Source organism: Staurois parvus, unplaced genomic scaffold (genome assembly GCF_062004578.1).
Source record: "Staurois parvus isolate SC_StPar_1 unplaced genomic scaffold, SC_StPar_1.0 ptg000132l, whole genome shotgun sequence".
NCBI classification, from domain to species: domain Eukaryota; kingdom Metazoa; phylum Chordata; class Amphibia; order Anura; family Ranidae; genus Staurois; species Staurois parvus.
Genome location: NW_028317928.1, coordinates 182,501 through 203,409, shown reverse-complemented (window position 1 = coordinate 203,409; position 20,909 = coordinate 182,501). Strand labels below are relative to the sequence as shown.

At 46.6% G+C, this 20,909-nt stretch overlaps 1 protein-coding gene across 1 annotated transcript in view; it reads right to left on the bottom strand.

The window, feature by feature from the left end:
- Window positions 1-1,777: 1,777 nt before the first annotated feature.
- Window positions 1,778-20,909, bottom strand: part of LOC149466090 (uncharacterized) — a 124,545-nt gene continuing 105,413 nt past the window's right edge. Inside the window, exons 6-9 of the mRNA XM_089672750.1 lie at window positions 20,155-20,230; window positions 13,739-13,836; window positions 13,309-13,405; window positions 1,778-4,421 (exon numbers count right to left, since the gene is read on the bottom strand). Of these exons, the coding sequence (XP_089528876.1) occupies window positions 3,820-4,421; window positions 13,309-13,405; window positions 13,739-13,836; window positions 20,155-20,230 (873 nt within the window). The 3' untranslated portion in view covers window positions 1,778-3,819. The remainder of the gene's footprint in view (window positions 4,422-13,308; window positions 13,406-13,738; window positions 13,837-20,154; window positions 20,231-20,909) is intronic.

Here is a 20,909-nt window from a genome sequence, read left to right as displayed (position 1 = left end):
GTGAAGCATGGTGGTGGCAGCATCATGTGGTGGGGATGCTTTTCTTCAGCAGGGAAGCTGGTCAGAGTTGATGTGAAGATGGATGGAGCCAAATACAGGGCAATCTTAGAAGAAAACCTGTTAGAGTCTGCAGAAGACTTGGGACCGGGGCAGAGGTTCATCTTCCAGCAGGACAACGACCTGAAACATCCAGCCAGAGCTACAATGAAACGGTTCAGATCAAAGCATCTTCATGTGTTAGAATGGCCCAGTCACAGTCCAGACCCAAATCCAATGGAGAATCTGTGGCCAGACCTGAAAATTGCTGTTCCCAGACGCTCTCCATCCAATCTGACAGAGCTTGAGCGATTCTGCAAAGAAGAATGGGCAGAAATGTCCCTCTGCAAAGAGACATCCCCAAAAAGACTTGCAGCTGGAATTGCAGCACAAGGGGGTCCTACAAAGTACTGACTCCGGGGGGCATGAATACAAATGTTGCCACACTTTTCAGGTATTTGTCAAAACTTTTGAAAGCCATTTCTCATTTTCCTTCCACTTCACAATTATGTGCCACTTTGTGTTGGTGTATCACATCCAATCCCGATAGAATACATTTACGTTTGTGGTTGTAACATGACAACATGGGGAAATTTTCAAGGGGGAGGAAGACTTTTTAGGCACAGTATATTATACAAATGCAGACTGTTACTTTGTTAGCAGTGTTGTGCAGTGATTGTGCTTTACTGTTTCTCACAGTAAATGATACCAATAGGCTTTCATTGGAGCTAATTGGTTTTAACTCATCAGTGGCTCATCGGGGAGGCCAAGCACATGGCCCCATCTTTGAAACAGACTTTTAATGTATGGGCTCTACTGACTGGGAAGCAGATGGCAAGAGAGAAACACATCAAGAAAAGAAAAAGGTCTATGTGACTATGTTCATCCGGTTTCCTCTCTACTGTCCTGTCTGGTTCTTCACGCCCAAGCCTCAAAATTACCATGATAGGTCAGGGTTTCTCAACCAGGGTTCCTCCAGAGGTTGCAAGGTGTTTCTTGAGCAATGAGAAAATTCTACTTATCAGATAAGTTCCCACTGACACCATTGATCTTTTTAGCTATCTACAAGGGGGTAATTGTCCCCAATGACTACACATGTAAGGAGAATTCATCCCACTGACCATCGCACTAGTGTATCATGAGTTGTAGACATAGTCATTCTTAGGTAGGGTTCCCTGAGACCGGAAAGTTATTTCTAGGGTTCCTCTCTTGAAAAGGTTTAGAAATCCTGATTTATGTAATCTTATGATGACAAGGATACACAATAGAGGTGGGTCTTTAAAAGAGAAGCAAACACAGGGTCTGTCCCAGAGCATTAAGTCACGAGACAATTTACATACACTCAAATCACAAGATGAATTTTTACCATGTGTAGGAACTCTAAGGCGTCATCTGCTATGTAGTCCCGAGAAGCTGGATAGAAGAGGGAGGAAGCTACCAATCATCAAAATCTTCCTCCAGCTTCCTATCAGCAGCTCCATCTTTGCCCATGAGTTCCTCAGAACACCAACATCAATGTAGCTCTTAGTTCCACAAAAACAAACATACCACCGTTGGATATCATTTACCAAAACCCTACCTTTATCCTACCTATTCTCCCTTGGTGTTAGATCTTCTAAACAAGTCCTCTATAGCCGTGAAGGTATTTCCCACTGATTTTGAGATGGTCCAGCCGCTGCCTCATACACATGGATAAAATGTTCACGTTATGTGACCAAAATACCACCAAAGACACTGTACATCGTTGAACAATCAGCTTTATAAAAGAAAAGACATTAGCTCATTAGAGCACATTGTGATGTGTGTGGGTAAAAATGGGTTTAATTGTACTAGTTTCCTGAGGAGCTGATGGGTAAGAAGATGGGTCTGCACAGGAACAAAATCTCAGTGGTCCCATGTGACTTTCTCACTTGCCTTTAAGGAGCTCCATCTCTTCCCATGGGCTCCTCAGAACACCAATTCCAACTTCTCCTTCCTGGCTCTGACATGGCAATACACATACAATATTCAGGGTGGGGCATAATTCCAAATAAGTGCCAATGTCAACCCTTCTGGTTCCTATGGTCTTCTGTGATTTTCTCCTAGGAGCTCCATCATCTCCCAGAGATTCCTCAGAGCACCAGTGACATCTCTTTGTCCACTAGATGTGCCACAGTAATAAGCACACAGGTCAGGGATGGGGCTTATTTAAACAAGGAGAGCCCACCCTTCCCTTTCTGATGGTTCCCTGTGACTATTTCCCTCCAGCTCCCTCTAAGGAGCTCCATCTTAAGTCTTGCTCAGGAGCTCCATATCTAACCATGGGTTCCTCGGCACACCAATGGCAAATTTTCCTTTCCTAGCACTGCCACAGTAACTAGTATACAGGTTACGGGGTGGGGAATCATTTAAAAAAACAGAGCCCACCATTCTCTTTCCCATGGGCTCCTGTGACTTTCTCCCAGGAGCTCCATATCTACCCATGGGTTTCTCAGAACACCAAAGCCAACTTTTCTCTTAATTTTAATATAGTATATAGCACAAAGGTTAAGAGTAGAGCATAATTTCTTCCAGAAGTTCCATCTTTCCCCATGGGTTCCCCAGAACGTTAGTGTCAGCTAGCTATCAGTGCAAACTCTTCCCTTTCCCACTGTCTCCTGTGACTTTCTCTGAGGAGCTCCATCTCTTCCCATGGGTTCTTCAGAACACCAGTGCCAACCTCTCTTCTCTTAGTTCTGCCATAGTATCAAGCATACATGTTTGGGGTTTGACATTATTAAAAAGGGGAGTGCCCACCCTTCTCTTTCTCAAGGTCTCCTGTGTGACCTTTTTACTTCTACGTCCCTCTCAGGAGCTCCATATCTACCCATGGGTTCCTTGGAACACCAATGGCAACTTTTCCTTTCCTAGCGCTGTCACAGTACCTAATATACTGGTTATGGGGTGGAGCATCATTTAAAAAAAAGCAGTGCCTACCATTCCCTCTCTCATGGTCTCCTGGGTCTTTCTCCGAAGAGTTTAATCTCTTCCAATGGGTTCCTCAGAACACCAATGCCAACTTTTCTCCTAATTTTAATATAATAATCATAAAGAGTAGGGCATCATTCCCCCAAGGAGCGCCATCTTTCCCCATGGGTTCAACAGAACCCTAGTGTCACCTAGCTAGATGTATCAACCCTTCCCAAGCTCCATCTTGTCCCTTACATTCCTCAGAACACCAGTGCCAACTTCTCTTCTTTTACTTCGGCCACAAGAACAAGCATACAGGTCAGGGGTTTGGCATCAATAAAAAGGAGTGCCAACCCTTCTCTTTCTCAAGGTTTTCTGTGACTTTTTTCATCCTAAGTCCCTCTCAGGAGCTCCATATCTACCCATGGCTTCTTCGGCACACCAATGGCAACTTTTCCTTTCCTAGCGCTGCCATGGCATACAGGTTATAGGGTGGGGCATCATTTAAAAAATGCAGTGTCCACATTCCCTTTCTTGAGGTTTCCTCTGACTTTCTACCATAAGTTATCTCCTCTCATGGGTTCCTCAGAACACCAGTGCCAACTTTTCTCTTAGAGTAGGGCATGATTTCTCCCAGAAGTGCCATCTTTCTCCATGGGTTCATCAGAACACTAGTATCTCAGAGTTATCACCCACTGCTTCCATAGTGACAAGTATACAAGATGGGTGAGACTTAACTTTTATAGATCCTCTAAACAACCCTTGTCAACCCTTCCCGTCCTCTTTCAGCATTATGGAGGCTGAATAGGGTCAAGACCATCCAAGTCTATTCCAGCTGTTCCAGTCTGGTTCTGCTCAGCTAGAAAAAGGCTTCTCAGCACTATGGACCCTTTGATGGATGACCAGACTGGACCGCAGCATAAAAAAGTCCCCACAATCCGGGCACGTGTAGCGCCGCAAGCCTTTGTGAGTCTTCCTGTGGTTAACAAGGTGCGACTGTCTGATAAAATTGGCGCCGCATTCAGGGCAAGAAAAAGGCTCATTTTCCGCGTGGAACTTCTGGTGCATCACCAGGCTCTGCTTCTGAGCGTACTCTTTGCCGCACTCGGTGCATTTGTATGGCTTCTCGCCCGTGTGGAGCCGCTGGTGTCGCAGATAGTTTGCCTTCTGGATAAACTGTTTGCCGCACTCGGAGCAAGAATACGGCTTCTCCCCCGAATGGATACGCCGGTGGAGGACAAGGCTGGACTTGTGTTTGAAGAACCCACCACACTCAGAGCATGAAAATGGCTTCTCACCCGTCATAGTTCGGTGGTTGATGGTCAGGATATTTGGACCTGCCATAGATTTGGCACCCCACTCCGAGACATCATCTGATTTCCACATAGACAGGTAGTCTTTGGATTTGTTGTCATTTGCTGTCCTGTAGTCTTGAGAAGTCTTCTTCTGAAGGTCAACTGGAATACAGAAGCTCAGATAAATTCACATGTAAAGCTTTAATACACAAGATAAGAGTCCAGGAAGTCCCAATGAAAAAAAAAAAAAACTTTCCCAATTGTTTTACACCATTTTCAGTTTTAAGGAGATTTTTTAGACAATGGACAATTATCTATAACAACTTCAGCCCCCTTCATGACCAGGCCGCTTTTTGCTATTTAGCACTGCGCTATTTGAACTGGTAATTGCGCAGTCATGCAATGCTGTACCCAAAAGAAATTTATATCATATTTTTTTTCACTCAAACAGAGCTTATGTTTGGTGGTATTTGATCACTACTGGGATTTTAATTTTTTATAAAAATAAATAAAATTTTATATATATATATATATATATATATATATATATATATATATATATATATATATATTGTGACAGTGTGGCGATCTGTAACCCTGGATTCTCAACAAGGCAGGTTGAGGGGCTCCAGGGTAAGTGTTTGATATGGAGGAAAGTGGCTTTTCACTTTCCTCCTGTGTTTGTAAGGTCTGTTTTGGGATCTGGAGCCTGGAGATTTCAAAGAGATCTGGGAGGGATGAAATCTCCAATCCTGGGACCAGGTTTTGGGATAGGCCAGGAGACTGATTGCACAGGTGTGTGCAGGCCTTTAGAGAGAGTCAGGACCAGGGTTCTGGGCTCCACCCCGGCAGCTAGGAGTCAGCAGGGCTCCACCCCGGCAGCTAGGAGTCAGCAGGGCTCCACCCCGGCAGCTAGGAGTCAGGTGGGCTTCACCTAGGGGAGGTGGAAGCCAAAAGCAGCAAGGGGCTGCTAGAGACTAGCTGTGTGCTAGTGGCCAGCGGTGTGCAAGAGCTGTGTCTTGAAGAAGTCTGCAGGAGGCAGACATCAAGCGGAGTATAAGCCAGGAGGCTGAGTTTTGTTTTGTGTGATGGTGGATACCCCTGCGTGGGAACCTCTTATGTTATTGAACTGTTTCATTTAAATAAAAGTGTGCTAAAAAGGCCCTTAAAGAAAGCGAGTAGCTGTGTGCGTTTAAAAGCTCTACCACTTTGAAGCGAGTTCCCACATATGGTGGAGGATGCGGGCAGAATTGGAGATCCCTGCAAAAGTAAGTTCATCAGTTATATGAACTGAGTTTCTGTGCAATGGACAGCACTATCTGTGTGTGCAGGTGAGGAGAACCTGCTAGTGAAAAGGACTTTGCCTTAAAGAGACAGTGTTCCATGGTGTTGCTGAACTGTGTAACACACTGCTGTGTGCATGACTGCAAAGATGGGGCGGTCAAACCAGAAAAAGGAGGCAATGTTTGCTGAAGCGAGAGATAGAGCCCTGTGGCTAGGGGGTTATATACCGCATGCCCCAGCCAAGCCCGGAAATTTAGATGTGGGTGAGTCTGCTGTGGACTGGTGCAAGCAGCACCTGGCAGCATTGAACCAACCTAAAGAGGAAAGCAAGCCAACCTTCAGTGCAAGGAGAGAGCTGCAGGATGTCTGTACCTGGGAGAGGGGTGTTGTTGCCCCTGGCAACGCTGCTGCAGTTAAACCAGTAGCTGTTGTGAAAAATGTGAATGTGTCACGGCTTGAGAGTTGGTCCAGCAGAGAGAAGCCTATGCTATGTGCAAGGAGAGGGGCTGACCAGAGGCCAGGATCAAGAGTGAAGGCCCATAGCAACACAGAGGAGGCCAGTCGGGCTGTCTGTGTACGGGGGGCTATGTCATATAAGGATCATGGCAAGTGGCATCAAGAGGAGCCAATACAGCGTGTTGGAAAGAGCCAGCAAAGTTCTGCTTGGAGAGTGCAATCTCCCATGGTGACCGGAGAAAAAGTAGTGCCTGGAAGGAGGAGCTGCATTGAAGATGTGGCTCAGTGTCCCAACAAAGATAAGAGTGGAAATGTACCATGCCTGGAATGTGGTCAGTGGGGGCATGGGATCTTTTCCTGTCCCAGACTCTGGAATACCGCTGATATTGGGCAAATATCTACAACTTCAAGCCCAGAGTCTTGTTTTAAAATGTCAGCAGCCACCTCTGGCAACAGGGAGGAAGTTCCTGTTGGGCCTGCAGGGGGTGCCAGAGAGTCCATGGAGCCTATGGAGGCATCTGTTACTTCAACTTGGGGCAAGGGAAAAGTTGCCAAGGAAAGTGCAGTTGAGGATGCGTTTATGAGACAACGCACTCAAATGAAGATGGTGATACCTACTACTGTGGTGGGTAAGACTGTGTGTGATAAAACCATGGCTGGGACTGTCATGTTGAGAAGGACTGGTTATGAGACTGTCCATTCTGATGTAGGAGTGACCCCAGTTAGTTGGGCCACTGAATGTGCTTTTGAGAGTGACTTTTCCCTGTGCAGTGCCTTGTACAGTGGGGAGTTAGGGGTTAAAGTTAAACCTGTGCCTGGTTCTCAAAAAGCAAGTGATGTCACTAATGTGTGCCAGTCACAGGTTGGTAGTGGGATAGAACAGCCCACAAGAGCTAAAAATGCTGATGTTGATGTGAAATGTTCTGCTGTTGGGAAAACCCTGAGCTCTTGCAGTGCAAAAGCTATAAAGATGGGTCGTTTCCCATAGCAACTGGTGGTAAGACAGCACAGGTGTCCTTAGACATCTCCAGGGGTCTCCGTGTATTGGAGCCGGAGGTTGCCCTGGACAACTGCGATGTCACTCTGGTGGAGCAGAGTGGAACTGCACCTTGTAATAGGAGTGTGTTGGTGCAGTCTAACAATACTGAAAGTGTTCAGGTGAACAGCGGGTTAATGCAGCCTGGGAAAAATGCAAGTGTGTGTGTAATTCAGGAAGTATCCCCAGAGCAAAGTGGTGGATGTGAGGTATTGCAACCTGCAGTGGGAAAACAGGTGTTACCCAAGTCAGACGTGATCCAGAGTGATTTGTGCAATGGATCTGCAACTAAGCCCGTCTATTCTTGTGTGTCTCCTTGGGCGGATGGATCGGTGCTGAGGAGCACTGGTGAATTGAGCACATATACAATGGATTGGGATAGTTGGGGTAAAAGGCTAATCTCGTTGATAGATGAGGCTTTTATGCAAAAAAATAAGGTGGACACTGTTTCTGCTGTGCCAGCAGGAGGATCTATAGAACAGCCTATGGATAAGGGCGTGTATACAGCAGAGAATTTGTCTGTGACCCACAAAAGTGATGTTGGCATGGAGTGTCAAAATGATGTTGTCACTGGGAATGATCAGGGGCAGCTTGTGGATACTGAGTCTGAAATGTTGAGAGTGAGCCCAGCACATGGCAGCGCTCTGGTGGAGCACCAGGCTGTGGTTGTCTCCAGCTTGGAGAAGGTCCCTTTAAAAATTTCAACTTCTCAAGTCTCAGCAGGTGAGTCTCTCAGCGTTCCCAGTGCCCTAAATATGGTCAGGAAGGTCTTAGGTTTAGAGTCAAGTGGTTGGGTTGTATCCAAAGTATTAAAGGAGATGCTTGAACTTTGGAATGTACAACCAATGTATACTGGGGTGTCTCCTCCACAGTCAGATGGTCTGGTACTGCGGAGTACCACTAGGTGGAGCACCAAATGGCTGGCTGTACAGATCAAATGGGAACAAGAAAGTTGTTTGTTTCGGAATTTGTTGATGGTGTTAAAAGTTGTATCAGGGTACGCCACTGGATTACCTGTAAATGTGATATATGAGAAATGTTTTGGAGAAATGGAAAAAGAGTCAAAAAAGGTTTTACCTCCTAACAGCCAGGTGGGAAGCATTTCTGCTGCTATGGTCCAGGATGGTGCTGGTCAGTTGTCAGTGAAGGGTGTGTTGACTGCACCAGTGGACAAACCACATGAGATGGAAGGGCCGAGCATGGACCAGAGAACAGCAGAGATCCTGACCAGGGCTCAAACGGATATGCATAAAGAAATCAGGGTCATTGGGCCAAAAAGAGGTTTAGGTAGCAGGTCTGATGAGACATCTGACATACAGGGACAAATGGTATCTGAAAACTGGCAAAATGGATCAGAAGAGAGCTCATCTGTACAGGATTTGTATACAGATACAAGTGGTGTAGAAAAAGTTAAAATGGTTGGACAGCCGCCTGCAGATTGCATGACGCCAGGTGAAGTGGCATTTTGTGAGGTTCACGTGGGTGATGGCTGCCCTATGGTGTGTGTGCCATCTACAGACACTGTCCTAACTAATGCTGGAAAATGTATTGAAAGGTGTAATATTGACTGGAATATAACTGTTCATGGTAAACTGAATACTGTGGTAATGAGTCATGCAGGTTTGATAGCTAAAGGTACAAGAAATCAGGGGGGTGGTCCTGGTACAAATACAGTAGAAATAGTTCCCCTACAGCCTTGGGACAGGAATACTGAGAAAGGTATTAGGAAACCTGATCACCTGAAGCAAAGGGGCAGAAAGGTCGATAGAAAGGCCAGGGGGACCCTGTTAAGATCTCAGGAGAGAAAGTGTTTATGGAAATGCACCCGGAAAAAGAATAGGGAAGGTCTGAGTAGAGCCCATAGCAGAGTGACAATGAGGCTTGGGGAGAGACACCAAAGGAGTCATTGGGTAGAGTTCCCCTTTAGGAAAGGTAAGGTCAGACCAGATTGGACCCCTGTAAGTGAGAGCTGGCACAGAGGTGCCAGAAGATATAAGTTGTGTGTACTGCCCCCTACGGGATCAAAACAAAGGGGGGGGATATGTGACAGTGTGGCGATCTGTAACCCTGGATTCTCAACAAGGCAGGTTGAGGGGCTCCAGGGTAAGTGTTTGATATGGAGGAAAGTGGCTTTTCACTTTCCTCCTGTGTTTGTAAGGTCTGTTTTGGGATCTGGAGCCTGGAGATTTCAAAGAGATCTGGGAGGGATGAAATCTCCAATCCTGGGACCAGGTTTTGGGATAGGCCAGGAGACTGATTGCACAGGTGTGTGCAGGCCTTTAGAGAGAGTCAGGACCAGGGTTCTGGGCTCCACCCCAGCAGCTAGGAGTCAGCAGGGCTCCACCCCGGCAGCTAGGAGTCAGCAGGGCTCCACCCCGGCAGCTAGGAGTCAGGTGGGCTTCACCTAGGGGAGGTGGAAGCCAAAAGCAGCAAGGGGCTGATAGAGACTAGCTGTGTGCTAGTGGCCAGCGGTGTGCAAGAGCTGTGTCTTGAAGAAGTCTGCAGGAGGCAGACATCAAGCGGAGTATAAGCCAGGAGGCTGAGTTTTGTTTTGTGTGATGGTGGATACCCCTGCGTGGGAACCTCTTATGTTATTGAACTGTTTCATTTAAATAAAAGTGGGCTAAAAAGGCCCTTAAAGAAAGCGAGTAGCTGTGTGCGTTTAAAAGCTCTACCACTTTGAAGCGAGTTCCCACAATATATATATATAGTTGCAAGAAAAAGTATGTGAACCCCTTGGGATTACGTGGAGTTTTGCATGAATTGGGCATAAAATGTGCTCTGAACGTCATCTAAGTCACAACAATAGAAGAACACAGTCTGCTGAACATAATACTACACAAACATTAGATGTTGCCATGGTTTAATTGCACATAACATGTAAACATTCACAGTGCAGGGAGGAAAAAGTATGTGAGGCCCTAGCTTAATGACTTCTCCCAGAGCTAATTGGAGCCAGGAGTGAGCCAACCTTGACTCCAATCAGTGTGATGATATTGGATGTGTTGCCGACAGCTGTCCTGCCCTTAAAAAACACACACATGTTTTGGGTTTACTGGTTTCAAGAAGCACTGTCTGATGTGAACCATGCCTTGCAGAAAAGAGCTCTCACAAGTCCTACGATCAAGAATTGTTGACTCGCATGAAGCTGGAAAGGGTTACAAAAGTATCTTCAAAAGCCTTGATGTTCATGTGTCCACGGTAAGACAGACTGTCTACAAATAGAGAAAGTTTAGCACTGTTGCTACTCTCCCTAGGCGTGGTCATCCTGTAAAAATGACTGCAAGAGCACAGCGCAGAATGCTGCATGAGGTAAAGAAGAATCCCAGAGTGTCAGCTAAAGACCTACAGAAATCTCTGGCACATGCTAACATTTTTGTTGACACATCTACAATAAGGAAAACATTAAACAAGAATGGAGTACATGGGAGGACACCACGGAGGAAGCCATTGCTGCCCAAAAAGAATATTGCAGCACGTTTGAAGTTTGCAAAAGAGAACCTGGATGTTCCACAGCACTACTGGCAAAATATACTGTGGACAGATGAAACCAAGATTGAGTTGTTTGAGAAGAACACACAACACTATGTGTGGAGAAAAAAAGGCACAGCACACCAACATCAAAACCTCATCCCCACTGTAAAACATGGTGGAGGGAGCATCATGGTTTGGGGCTGCTTTGCTGCCTCAGGGCCTGGACGGATTGTTGTCATTGATGGGAAAATGAATTCCAGACATCAAGACATTTTGCAGGAAAACGTACGACCATCTGTCCGCCAACTGAAGCTCCGCAGAGGATGGGTGATGCAACAGGACAATGACCCAAAGCATACAAGTAATTCAACAAAACAATGGCTGCAACAGCACAGAATACGCCTTCTGGAGTGGCCCAGTCAGAGTCCTGACCTCAACCCGATTGAAATGCTGTGGCATGACCTTAAGAGAGCGATTCACACCAGACATCCCAAGAATATTGCTACACTGAAACAGTTTTGTGAAGAGGAGTGGTTCAAAATTACTCCAGATCGTTGTGCAGGTCTGATCTGCAACTACAGGAAACGTTTGGTTGAGGTTATTGCTGCCAAAGGAGGGTCAACCAGTTATTAAGTCCAAAGGTTCACATACTTTTTCCTCCCTGCACTGTGAATGTTTACATGTTATGTGCAATTAAACCATGGCAACATCTAATGTTTGTGTAGTATTATGTTCAGCAGACTGTGTTCTTCTATTGTTGTGACGTAGATGACGTTCAGAGCACATTTTATGCTCAATTCATGTAAAACTCCACATAATCCCAAGGGGTTCACATACTTTTTCTTGCAACTGTGTATATATATATATATATATATATATATATATATATAAAGACATAAAATTGTGAGAAAAACAGTATTTTTTACTTTCTGTTACAAAATATATCCAATTAAAAGAAAAACAACAAAAAACAAATTTCTTCATATATTTAAGCCAAAATGTATTCTGTTTTTGGTAAAAATAAAATCCCAGTAAGTGAATACTGATACTTTTTGTTGTTTAGCACTGCGCTACTTTAACTGGTAATTGAGTAGTCATGCAACGCTGTACCCAAAAGAAATTTATATCATTTTTTTCCCCCTCAAACAGAGCTTTTTGATCACTACTGGGATTTTAATTTCTAATAAAAAAAAATGTTTTTTAATTAGAAATATATATATATGCATATATATAATATTTTTTACTTTCTGTTACAAAACATATCCAATTAAAAAAAAAACAAAAAACAAATTTCTTTATATATTTAGGCCAAAATGTATACTGTCTTTGGTAAAAAATTAAATCCCAGTAAGTGAATACTGATACTTTTTGTTATTTGGCACTGCGCTACTTTAACTGGTAATTGCGCAGTCATGCAACGCTGTACTTTTTTTGTTTTTTTCCCTCTCAAACAGAGCTTTTTGTTTGGTGGTATTTGATCACTACTGGGATTTTAATTTTCAATTAAAAAAATAAAAATAAATTATATATATATATATATATAAAAGACATAAAATTGTGAGAGAAACAATATTTTTTACTTTTTGTTACAAAATATATCCAATTAAAAAAAAAACTCCAAAAAAAACCAAAACACATTTCTTTATATATTTAGGCCAAAATATATACGGTCTTTGGTAAAAAATTAAATCCCAGTAAGTGAATACTGATACTTTTTGTTATTTGACACTGCGCTACTTTAACTGGTAGTTGCGCAGTCATGCAACGCTGTACCCAAAAGAAATTTATATCTTTTTTTTCCCCTCAAACAGAGCTTTTTGTTTGGTGGTATTTGATCACTACTGGGATCTTCATTTTTAATTAAAAAAAAAGGAGTATTGAAGGAAATATCATTCCTCCTATGTGCAGTTTGCTCCTCCCTCCTATGTGCAGTTTGCTCCTCCCTCCTATGTGCAGTTTGCTCCTCCCTCCTATGTGCAGTTTGCTCCTCCCTCCTATGTGCAGTTTGCTCCTCCCTCCTATATGCAGTTTGCTCCTCCCTCCTATGTGTAGTTTGCTCCTCCCTCCTATGTGTAGTTTGCTCCTTCCTCCTATGTGCAGTTTGCTCTTTCCTCCTATGTGCAGTTTGATCCTCCCTCATATGTGCAGCTTGCTCCTCCTTCCTATGTGCAGCTTGCTCCTACCTCCTATGTGCAGTTTTCTCCTTCCTCCTATGTGCAGTTTTCTCCTCCCCCCGTGTGTAGTTTGCTCCTCCCTCCTATGTGCAGTTTGCTCCTCCCTATGTGCAGTTTGTTCCTCCCTCCTATGTGCAGTTTGCTCCTCCCTCCTATGTGCAGTTTGCTCCTTCCTCCTATGTGCAGTTTGCTCCTCCCTCCTATGTGCAGTTTGCTCCTCCCTCCTATGTGTAGTTTGCTCCTCCCTCCTATGTGTAGTTTGCTCCTCCCTCCTATGTGTAGTTTGCTCCTCCCTCCTATGTGTAGTTTGCTCCTCCCTCCTATGTGTAGTTTGCTCCTCCCTCCTATGTGTAGTTTGCTCCTCCCTCCTATGTGTAGTTTTCTCCTTCCTCCTATGTGCAGTTTGCTCCTCCCTCCTACATGTAGTTTGCTCCTCCCTCCTATGTGCAGTTTGCTCCTCCCTCCTATGTGCAGTTTGCTCCTCCCTCCTATGTGTAGTTGCTCCTCTAAGACTGAATCAGAAATGTTGTACTGGTGGTCCTCACAGGTGGGTCCTCGCACATTATTATTATCCATCTGACCAATCAGAACATGATTGTGTATGCCCAGCTCCACCCTCGTTCACCTGGGACAATGTCCGTAGCTTCCTCTTCGTCTTTGATCACCACCTCTTCCTCCTCCTCTGATTTGATGATGACATTAAGACCCCCGAGGATGCCACCCTAGACAACAGAAACCGGTCAGTATTTCCAGGGATGGATCAACCAAAAAACAAACCCACCGTTGGCTTACCAGACACAACATCTGGAAGATGAAATGAGCCTCGCAGTGGGAGGGGTTTCTCCATAAAGGGATGAGCGGAAGGAATAACAGGATTGGCATCACCAGCTCTGTGACCTTCCCTCCTCCTCCCAGAGCAGGCAGGAGGCCGGGCAGTGCCAGGGAATCTGAAGGACTACTAGGGCCACCCTGCTCATACTATGCAGTCATATAGAACAACAGGGGTGGAGTACAGAGCAGAGTAGGACATGACTGACAGCTCCTCTGATATCTACCTCATCATCCTCCGTTCCTGTCCCCTCCTCCTCCGTACAGACCTCCATGGAGTGCCAAGGTTTGGGATATTTCCGCAAAGCATTTCCATCAAGTTCATCTAAAAAAAAAAAAAAAAAAAAAAAAAAAAATGGAGAGTTGGATATAGACAGATCGATCGATCAATAGATAGATATAGATAGTTATAGTGGGAAGATATGATAGATATGAGATAGATAGATAATGAACAGATGGATAGATAGATAGATAGATAGATAGATAGATAGATAGATAGATAGATAGATAGATAGAGTGCCTTGAAAAAGTATTCATATCCTTTAACATGTTCCCCGTGTTGTCATGTGACGTCAATGTATTTATTGGGATTGGATGTGATGGACCGACATAAAGTGACCCATAATTGTGAAGTGGAAGGAAAATGAGAAATGGTTTTCAACATTTTTGACAAGTAAATATCTGAAAAGTGTGGCGGCATTTGTATTCAGCCGCCTTTACTCATTCTCCTAACTAAAATCTAGTGGAACCAATTGCCTTCAGAAGTCACTTGATTAGTAGATAGAGTCCCCCTGTGTGTCATGTGATCTCAGTATAAATCCAGCTTTTCTGTGAAGCCCTCAGAGGTTTGTTAGAGAACATTAGTGAACAAACAGCATCATGAAGGCCAAGGAACACACCAGACAGATCAGTGATAAAGTTGTGGAGAAGTATAAAGCGGGGTTAGGGTATAAAAGAATATCCCAAGCTTTGACCATCTCACGGAGCACTGCTCAATCCATTATCCAGAAATGGAAGGAGTACGGCACAACTGCCAACCTACCGAGACATTGCCGTCCACCTAAACTGACAGGCCGGGCAAGGAGAGCATTCATCAGAGAAGCAGCCAAGAGGCCCATGGGAACTCTGGAGGAGCTGCAGAGATCCACAGCTCAGGGGGGGGAGAATCTGTCCACAGGACAACTATTAGTCGTGCACTCCACAAATCTGGCCTTTATGGAGGAGTGACAAGAAGAAAGCCATTGTTGGAGGAAAGCCATAAGAAGTCCTGTGTGCAGTTTTGGGAAGCCATGTGGGGGACACAGCAAATATCTGGAAGAAGGGGCTCTGGTCAGATGAGACCAAAATTGAACTTTTTGGCCTAAAAGCAAAGCGCTATGTGTGGGGGAAAACTAACACTGCCTATCACCCTGAACACACCAACCGTGAAACATGGTGTTGGCAGCATCATGTGGTGGGGATGCTTTTCTTTAGCAGGGATAGGGAAGCTGGTCAGAGTTGATGTGAAAGATGGATGGATCCAAATACAGTGCAATCTTAGAAGAAAACCTGTTAGAGTCTGCAAAAGACTTGAGACCGGGGTGGAGGTTCCCTTTCCAGCAGGACAACGACCCGAAAAATCCAGCCAGAGCTACAATGGAATGGTTCCGATCAAAGCATCTTTGTGTGTTAGAATGGCCCAGTCACAGTCCAGACCAAAACCCAATGGAGAATCTGTGGCCAGACAGAAACCCAATGGAGAATCTGTGGTCAGACCAAAACCCAATGGAGAATCTGTGGCCAGACCCAAACCCAATGGAGAATCTGTGGCCAGACCCAAACCCAATGGAGAATCTGTGGCCAGACCCAAACCCAATGGAGAATCTGTGGCCAGACCCAAACCCAATGGAGAATCTGTGGCCAGACCCAAACCCAATGGAGAATCTGTGGCCAGACCCAAACCCAATGGAGAATCTGTGGCCAGACCCAAACCCAATGGAGAATCTGTGGCCAGACCCAAACCCAATGGAGAATCTGTGGCCAGACCCAAACCCAATGGAGAATCTGTGGCCAGACCCAAACCCAATGGAGAATCTGTGGCCAGACCCAAACCCAATGGAGAATCTGTGGCCATACAGAAACCCAATGGAGAATCTGTGCCAGACCGAAACCCAATGGAGAATCTGTGGCCATACAGAAACCCAATGGAGAATCTGTGCCAGACCGAAACCCAATGGAGAATCTGTGGCCAGACCGAAACCCAATGGAGAATCTGTGGCCAGACAGAAACCCAATGGAGAATCTGTGGCCAGACAGAAACCCAATGGAGAATCTGTGGCCAGACCGAAACCCAATGGAGAATCTGTGGCCAGACCGAAACCCAATGGAGAATCTGTGGCCAGACCCAAACCCAATGGAGAATCTGTGGCCAGACCCAAACCCAATGGAGAATCTGTGGCCAGACCCAAACCCAATGGAGAATCTGTGGCCAGACCCAAACCCAATGGAGAATCTGTGGCCAGACCCAAACCCAATGGAGAATCTGTGGCCAGACCCAAACCCAATGGAGAATCTGTGGCCAGACCCAAACCCAATGGAGAATCTGTGGCCAGACCCAAACCCAATGGAGAATCTGTGGCCAGACCCAAACCCAATGGAGAATCTGTGGCCAGACCCAAACCCAATGGAGAATCTGTGGCCAGACCCAAACCCAATGAAGAATCTGTGGCCAGACCCAAACCCAATGGAGAATCTGTGGCCAGACCCAAACCCAATAGAGAATCTGTGGCCAGACCCAAACCCAATGGAGAATCTGTGGCCAGACCCAAACCCAATGGAGAATCTGTGGCCAGACCCAAACCCAATGGAGAATCTGTGGCCAGACCCAAACCCAATGAAGAATCTGTGGCCAGACCCAAACCCAATGGAGAATCTGTGGCCAGACCCAAACCCAATGGAGAATCTGTGGCCAGACCCAAACCCAATGGAGAATCTGTGGCCAGACCCAAACCCAATGGAGAATCTGTGGCCAGGCCGAAACCCAATAGAGAATCTGTGGCCAGGCCGAAACCCAATGGAGAATCTGTGGCCATACAGAAACCCAATGGAGAATCTGTGCCAGACCGAAACCCAATGGAGAATCTGTGGCCAGACAGAAACCCAATGGAGAATCTGTGGCCAGACAGAAACCCAATGGAGAATCTGTGGCCAGACCCAAACCCAATGGAGAATCTGTGGCCAGACCCAAACCCAATGGAGAATCTGTGGCCAGACCCAAACCCAATGGAGAATCTGTGGCCAGACCCAAACCCAATGGAGAATCTGTGGCCAGACCCAAACCCAATGGAGAATCTGTGGCCAGACCCAAACCCAATGAAGAATCTGTGGCCAGACCCAAACCCAATGGAGAATCTGTGGCCAGACCCAAACCCAATAGAGAATCTGTGGCCAGACCCAAACCCAATGGAGAATCTGTGGCCAGACCCAAACCCAATGGAGAATCTGTGGCCAGACCCAAACCCAATGGAGAATCTGTGGCCAGACCCAAACCCAATGAAGAATCTGTGGCCAGACCCAAACCCAATGGAGAATCTGTGGCCAGACCCAAACCCAATGGAGAATCTGTGGCCAGACCCAAACCCAATGGAGAATCTGTGGCCAGACCCAAACCCAATGGAGAATCTGTGGCCAGGCCGAAACCCAATAGAGAATCTGTGGCCAGGCCGAAACCCAATGGAGAATCTGTGGCCAAACCGAAACCCAATGGAGAATCTGTGGCCATACAGAAACCCAATGGAGAATCTGTGCCAGACCGAAACCCAATGGAGAATCTGTGGCCAGACAGAAACCCAATGGAGAATCTGTGGCCAGACAGAAACCCAATGGAGAATCTGTGGCCAGACAGAAACCCAATGGAGAATCTGTGGCCAGACAGAAACCCAATGGAGAATCTGTGGCCAGACCCAAACCCAATGGAGAATCTGTGGCCAGACCCAAACCCAATGGAGAATCTGTGGCCAGACCCAAACCCAATGGAGAATCTGTGGCCAGGCCGAAACCCAATGGAGAATCTGTGGCCAAACCGAAACCCAATGGAGAATCTGTGGCCATACAGAAACCCAATGGAGAATCTGTGCCAGACCGAAACCCAATGGAGAATCTGTGGCCAGACAGAAACCCAATGGAGAATCTGTGGCCAGACAGAAACCCAATGGAGAATCTGTGGCCAGACAGAAACCCAATGGAGAATCTGTGGCCAGACAGAAACCCAATGGAGAATCTGTGGCCAGACCCAAACCCAATGGAGAATCTGTGGCCAGACCCAAACCCAATGGAGAATCTGTGGCCAGACCCAAACCCAATGGAGAATCTGTGGCCAGACCCAAACCCAATGGAGAATCTGTGGCCAGACCCAAACCCAATGGAGAATCTGTGGCCAGACCCAAACCCAATGGAGAATCTGTGGCCAGACCCAAACCCAATGGAGAATCTGTGGCCAGACCCAAACCCAATGGAGAATCTGTGGCCAGACCCAAACCCAATGGAGAATCTGTGGCCAGACCCAAACCCAATGGAGAATCTGTGGCCAGACCGAAACCCAATGGAGAATCTGTGGCCATACAGAAACCCAATGGAGAATCTGTGGCCAGACCGAAACCCAATGGAGAATCTGTGGCCAGACCGAAACCCAATGGAGAATCTGTGGCCAGACCGAAACCCAATGGAGAATCTGTGGCCAGACCGAAACCCAATGGAGAATCTGTGGCCAGACCGAAACCCAATGGAGAATCTGTGGCCAGACCGAAACCCAATGGAGAATCTGTGGCCAGACCGAAACCCAATGGAGAATCTGTGGCCAGACCCAAACCCAATGGAGAATCTGTGGCCAGACCCAAACCCAATGGAGAATCTGTGGCCAGACCCAAACCCAATGGAGAATCTGTGGCCAGACCCAAACCCAATGGAGAATCTGTGGCCAGACCCAAACCCAATGGAGAATCTGTGGCCAGACCCAAACCCAATGGAGAATCTGTGGCCAGACCCAAACCCAATGGAGAATCTGTGGCCAGACCCAAACCCAATGAAGAATCTGTGGCCAGACCCAAACCCAATGGAGAATCTGTGGCCAGACCCAAACCCAATAGAGAATCTGTGGCCAGACCCAAACCCAATGGAGAATCTGTGGCCAGACCCAAACCCAATGGAGAATCTGTGGCCAGACCCAAACCCAATGGAGAATCTGTGGCCAGACCCAAACCCAATGGAGAATCTGTGGCCAGACCCAAACCCAATGGAGAATCTGTGGCCAGACCCAAACCCAATGGAGAATCTGTGGCCAGGCCGAAACCCAATAGAGAATCTGTGGCCAGGCCGAAACCCAATGGAGAATCTGTGGCCAAACCGAAACCCAATGGAGAATCTGTGGCCATACAGAAACCCAATGGAGAATCTGTGCCAGACCGAAACCCAATGGAGAATCTGTGGCCAGACAGAAACCCAATGGAGAATCTGTGGCCATACAGAAACCCAATGGAGAATCTGTGCCAGACCGAAACCCAATGGAGAATCTGTGGCCAGACAGAAACCCAATGGAGAATCTGTGGCCAGACAGAAACCCAATGGAGAATCTGTGGCCAGACAGAAACCCAATGGAGAATCTGTGGCCAGACAGAAACCCAATGGAGAATCTGTGGCCAGACAGAAACCCAATGGAGAATCTGTGGCCAGACAGAAACCCAATGGAGAATCTGTGGCCAGACAGAAACCCAATGGAGAATCTGTGGCCAGACAGAAACCCAATGGAGAATCTGTGGCCAGACAGAAACCCAATGGAGAATCTGTGGCCAGACAGAAACCCAATGGAGAATCTGTGGCCAGACAGAAACCCAATGGAGAATCTGTGGCCAGACAGAAACCCAATGGAGAATCTGTGGCCAGACAGAAACCCAATGGAGAATCTGTGGCCAGACAGAAACCCAATGGAGAATCTGTGGCCAGACAGAAACCCAATGGAGAATCTGTGCCAGACCGAAACCCAATGGAGAATCTGTGGCCAGACAGAAACCCAATGGAGAATCTGTGGCCAGACAGAAACCCAATGGAGAATCTGTGGCCAGACAGAAACCCAATGGAGAATCTGTGGCCAGACAGAAACCCAATGGAGAATCTGTGGCCAGACAGAAACCCAATGGAGAATCTGTGGCCAGACAGAAACCCAATGGAGAATCTGTGGCCAGACCGAAACCCAATGGAGAATCTGTGGCCAGACAGAAACCCAATGGAAAATCTGTGGCCAGACAGAAACCCAATGGAGAATCTGTGGCCAGACCCAAAGCCAATGGAGAATCTGTGGCCCGACCGAAACCCAATGGAGAATCTGTGGCCAGACCCAAACCCAATGGAGAATCTGTGGCCAGACCCAAACCCAATGGAGAATCTGTGGCCAGACCCAAACCCAATGGAGAATCTGTGGCCAGACCCAAACCCAATGGAGAATCTGTGGCCAGACCCAAACCCAATGGAGAATCTGTGGCCAGACCCAAACCCAATGGAGAATCTGTGGCCAGACCCAAACCCAATGGTAGATATAGACAGATGGCTGTAGTGGACAGATATGACAGAGATGGACAGACAGATGTGGAATATGTAGCCCCTCTATGCGCACCTTCACGGGTATCTATGGGAACTTCCTCCTCTTCCTCCTTGAAGTGTGACTCCACCATGACTACATTCAGGCTTTTCTGGCATACAATACAAAGGTCAGAGAGAAAGAAAGAAAAAAAAAAAATTAACGTGGAACTCTGGGAACACCATATCAATGCAAAGAAGCTTAATCTGCCACTAACCCCCCTCCCCCCCAACTGCCACCTGTCTGCTGCTCAATGTCATGTGACCTATCAAGCGATCCTATCAGTGCGATTCCCACTTGGTCGGAGCCGCATCGATTTCTAAAGCAGTCACATGCACTACTTCGGGTGCGACTTGCACAGGCCTCTGTGTCTTGCAAGTCGCAACCCAACTCGGAATTCCAACCAACTTTGAAATCGTGCGAAATTGGACCGACAAAAGCTGATTGTCTGGCAGTGCTGTCCCTCCCTCTCCCTGTTATAGATTACAGCCAATATGGCTTTACCTCCCCACATGGAAGAAAAATATATTTGAAATATACCGTATTTGTCGGCGTATAAGACGACTTTTCAACCCGTGAAAATCTTTTGAAAAGTCGGGGGTCGTCTTATACGCCGGTATACGGCGAGCCGGTGTCAGGGCGGCACTTTTTTGAGGGGCGGCGCCGCCCCCCCCTCCTCCTCCAACGGACACCAAGTACAGGGGTGGGCAGAGGGGCTGCTGTACCTTACCTGGCTCCGGTCTCGGTCCCACGACGATCCGGTCCAGGAAGCGCGGCTGCTCCTTCTTTCA